This window comes from Zeus faber, assembly GCF_960531495.2.
Source record: "Zeus faber genome assembly, chromosome: 11".
Classification (NCBI taxonomy): Eukaryota; Metazoa; Chordata; class Actinopteri; order Zeiformes; family Zeidae; genus Zeus; species Zeus faber.
Window position 1 is genome coordinate 10,432,639 of NC_137205.1, and position 4,226 is coordinate 10,436,864.

The window sequence follows — 4,226 nt, forward strand, 5'->3', positions numbered from 1 at the left end:
TTATTATTATTATGTGTGTGTGTGTGTGTGTGTGTGTGTGTGTGTGTGTGTGTGTGTGCGTGCGTGTGTGTGTGTGTGTGTGTGTGTGTGTGTGTGTGTGTGTGTGTGTGTGTGAGAGGGATATGTTTAACATTCCGGTCATGTCTGCAGTGGGTTTATGGTGCCACCTAGTGCACAGTAGATCAGTCGGCCTCCAACTGAAATGGATGCGGTGTGACTTTTATGAAGCCCCCCTCCCCCAGGGTTCCCTCCCTCTCTCTCTCAGTATATATAGGGTTATATTTAAATAATATACTTTGTCTGATATAATATGCATTGTCTGATAAACACTGAATCATTATTTGTATAACCAAAGGGTTGATGCACCAATGGGGAAAATATGAACGGAATAGGATGGAACATACTGTACAGAATATCGAGTGGTTCCTCTCATTACAATATGTGGTTTTCTGTTGAACAGTTTTCCTCTTTATTTATTTATTTATTTATTGTTGTTTTACTTTTGAAGCACTTCTCAAACTCTGTTCGACAATGATAATGGAAAAAGGCCCTATAAATAAAGTGTATTGTATTCTTATATTGCATTATGAACTTGTTGACGGAATAGACTGTTTCGAAAAATATCCCAGCTTTTCAAATCCTCCCTTTTTCATCCCTGTTGTATTCATCTCGCCGGCGTCGGTCCTGAAGCGGCACAAATCAGCGGCCGGGTGGAGGTGGATCAGCCGGCTCCGGTGCGCTCACCCTGGGTGAGCGTCACCCAGGATGAGCGCATAGTCATAGTCGCCTAGAAAAACCTTTAAAAACACGATTAGTTGTAATTGTGTAGACTTAAACAAGTGGATGACAGTATGACATCTGAAAAACAGCATTTGTATGACGTTCGGCTCATGAGGACACTGAATGTGTCCTGACAATCTGAATATTCTATGGATGATGGTGGGTGTTCAGGGTCAGGTATTTTGTCCTTTTAAACCAAACAGTATATGCAAACGCAAATGCACACACGCATACACACCTGAAGAATAGCCAATTTTTTGGTTTATTTCCTTCTTTTTTTACAATCCTTAATTGTCTCTCTTCCTTGAGCTGTAAAAACAAACTTAACTTGAGTTTTTAAAGCAGCAATTTGGATGCAGGCGTCAAACTTTTCTTTATCCGTCTAAGTCGATAATTGAGTTTATTGTCTAAAAACTTTCATATTTTTTCATTTTTCATATGGTGCTGAATATGATTATTATATAGAATGATTTATGCACTCGTTTTTAGAGTAGGAGTTGTTTGCAACTGCACATGGGTCCTTAAGAGCAAGGCTTTTGCATTGCTTCCTCTACCACGGTACTTTCTATCCTAAACCTCCTCCTCCTTGATCCAAAATAAACCCCATTTTGTGCATTAATGCTTGCGTCTCACCTTTAGTCTTTTACGTGTGATTCGTGATTCACTTCAGTGTTTCACAAGGAGACCTCTGCCGTACATTTTTGTCGATAAATATTCATTTCAATAGCAAACACCAAACAGCACACACGCCATTTGGATTAACGTCACATATCAATGCTTTTTATGGTCCTGGCTTCTTTAATAATTTACTCCGCTCAGGCCCTGGTGTCGATTACTGTTGCGCAGTGTTTACTCCGCTCCTCCCTCCGGTCCAAAAACCATTAACTGCTCGCTCGTTTTTCCACACAGCGTCCTTTGTCTCGCTATCGGGATCGGTCTGCGGCCCTGAAAGCCCCGTCCAAGTTTTCATTGGAATTGGGATTCGGAAAAAAAAAAAAGCTCCAGACATGAACATCGACCAGCTCCACCGGGCCACGCTGGGGATATACTCGGTAAGCGGCTGAGGGCCAGAACCTGTATTTCATCTCTATAATAATACAATAATAATAATCAAGAACAACAACAATAGCAATAATAATACTCTGTGAAAGGACTGAGCTCAAAGGGTCCATGGCTCAGTTTTAGGAGTAGAGTTTCTGTTCAACAGGTGTCGTTAATCCCACCCTACACACGCAATACACATTTGAGTATTGGTTTCTTGGTGTTAATGGTGTTTGTAAACAGTTTGTATGTTTCTACATTTTGGAAAGATTTGTCAGTCATTTAAAAATATTTTATGTTCTATATACTCTCACAATTCCCAATCCTTCAGTGCCATTTTAAGTCTGCATGACCCCAACTAATATTGTTTTTAATGTTTTTCCTAGATGACTCTATGACTCTACCACCTATACCTGAAATTGAATTTGTGTATGTGCGTGCGTGTGTGCGTGCACGCGTATGTGTGCGCGTGTGCATATGCGTGCGTGTGTGTGTGTGTGTGTGTGTGTGTGTGTGTGTGTGTGTGTGTGTGTGTGTGTGTGTGTGTGTGTGTGTGTGTGTGTGTGTGTGTGTGTGTGTGAGTGTGTTTCCTAACCAGAGCCTGATGGATCATTTCAACCCGAGTCTCCAGAAACTGGTCTCACTGGGCAACAGCTACATCCAGGCTTTCCAGGGTAAGAGGAGGGGTGGGGGGTGGGCGGGGCAAGAGACGTATCGGTAAGAAAAAGAGCAACGCAAAGCAAAAGCAGTTTCACAGCTTTTTAGGTCAGCTGCATACCTCGCATCCCTCTCGTGTTAGTTATTGAGAAATGCACACCATACTTTATGAGGGTAATAAACTAATCCTGGAGACGTTGTGAGGACGCAGTTTTACAAGCGCCGGTGACGTCCTCCTCCAGGAAACATGCTTTGGGGAAATCCTGAGCGGTTACTGCCTCTTATGCGGCTCGTGACCCGGGTGGTCCCCAGACTGTTTTCGCCACCGCGTCATCGGGCTACTGTGAATCGGGAAAGCACCCAACATATTTATTAATAAACAAGCCTTAACACTCGTCTACCTCAGACGTTGGCGACTGTAGGTGCTACGAACGATCTGTTTTCACCAGGTCTTTGAAACAGGGATGACAGTTTCAGCTTTTTTTTTTTTTTTTTTGAGAGTCGGTTGTTGTGGACTCACTCACTCAGTGAAAACATTTGTTCGTCTTTCCAACCTCGCAGTACGTTAGTTTGTTTCAGTTGGTGTAACGCAGCGTGAGCGAGGGGGGACTTACTGCGAACGATGAACGAGAGTCAGGAGAGTCGGTTCAGCAAGAATCCTTTAATTGCATCAAAATGGTTTATTTCGGATGAAGGATGAAAATGTAGTCTACCTTAACAAATCATTTTTAGCGGAAGACCTGGCCGCGGTTGCGGACGAAAACAAACAAAAACCTCGTCCTCCCGTGACTCCCGATGGCTGAATCATTTTTGCGACAAGATTTGTTCGCAAGGAACGAATGATTCCTGAATCTCGCGTCGCTACTTTGAAAATGGCTCCCTGACTGTGCAGTGTGTGAAGGACTGTATTGGGGTAATAAGACTTCACCACCAAATAACACTCCAGATAATTAGATAAGATAAGAAAGGAAGATACTTTATTAATCCCCGGATGGAAATTCGGAGATGCCCGTCGGATGTTTTAAGCAAGAACTCAGAAACCATTTAAGAAAACTAAGACTCTAATGGCAAACACGTAGACGAGCTCCAGGGTCCAAACGTCGGATCATAGCGATGTTTCGGTGTTTCCTGATCCAGCTCGACGAGAGATAAATCGGGTATCAGATTTTTTTTGGCAGTTCTTCTATAGTACTCACAGCGGTGGACAGTAACACAGTACATTTACTCATGTACCGTACTTAGGTACAGGTTAGGTATAGGGCAGATAAAGACCACCATTCCTCACCACCAGAGCCCCCATGGCCCATATCTGAAGTTCCATGTTTGAGATTTTTGAAATGAAGACGGATCCATATCCTTTTAATTCTTTGCTCTGTTTACCACAAACAAATCCATCAGATTCATTCGGCCGATTCAACCGTGTGTCTATAGACATTTCTACAGGCTTCTGGGAGCAAATCCTTCAGTTTCTTATTCTACAGGTTCTTCAAGCAAGTCATTGCATTCAGCTGGTTATTTCAGAGCCATCATGACGTACTTTTGAACAGTTCAATATTTTTAAAAGCAAGTACTCCAGTACTTAAACTCAAGTTAAATTTTGATTTGACTGAACAATTTTCAGTTTTATTGGAATAGTATTTGACCAGGAGTATCTATCTGAAAAACTTACATCACACTGTTCCAGAGCCGTCCCATTCAGTGGCTAAGAAACTTTTTCAAGTACTTTTTTCATTTACAGAGTTTTTTTG

General features: G+C 42.2%; 1 protein-coding gene across 1 annotated transcript in view; it reads left to right on the forward strand.

Annotated features, from left to right (window-relative positions):
• Window positions 1-1,787: 1,787 nt before the first annotated feature.
• Window positions 1,788-4,226, forward strand: part of baiap2l2a (BAR/IMD domain containing adaptor protein 2 like 2a) — a gene marked incomplete at both ends in the record, with an annotated part of 11,504 nt that continues 9,065 nt past the window's right edge. Inside the window, 2 exons of the mRNA XM_080009567.1 lie at window positions 1,788-1,832; window positions 2,420-2,495. Of these exons, the coding sequence (XP_079865693.1) occupies window positions 1,788-1,832; window positions 2,420-2,495 (121 nt within the window). The remainder of the gene's footprint in view (window positions 1,833-2,419; window positions 2,496-4,226) is intronic.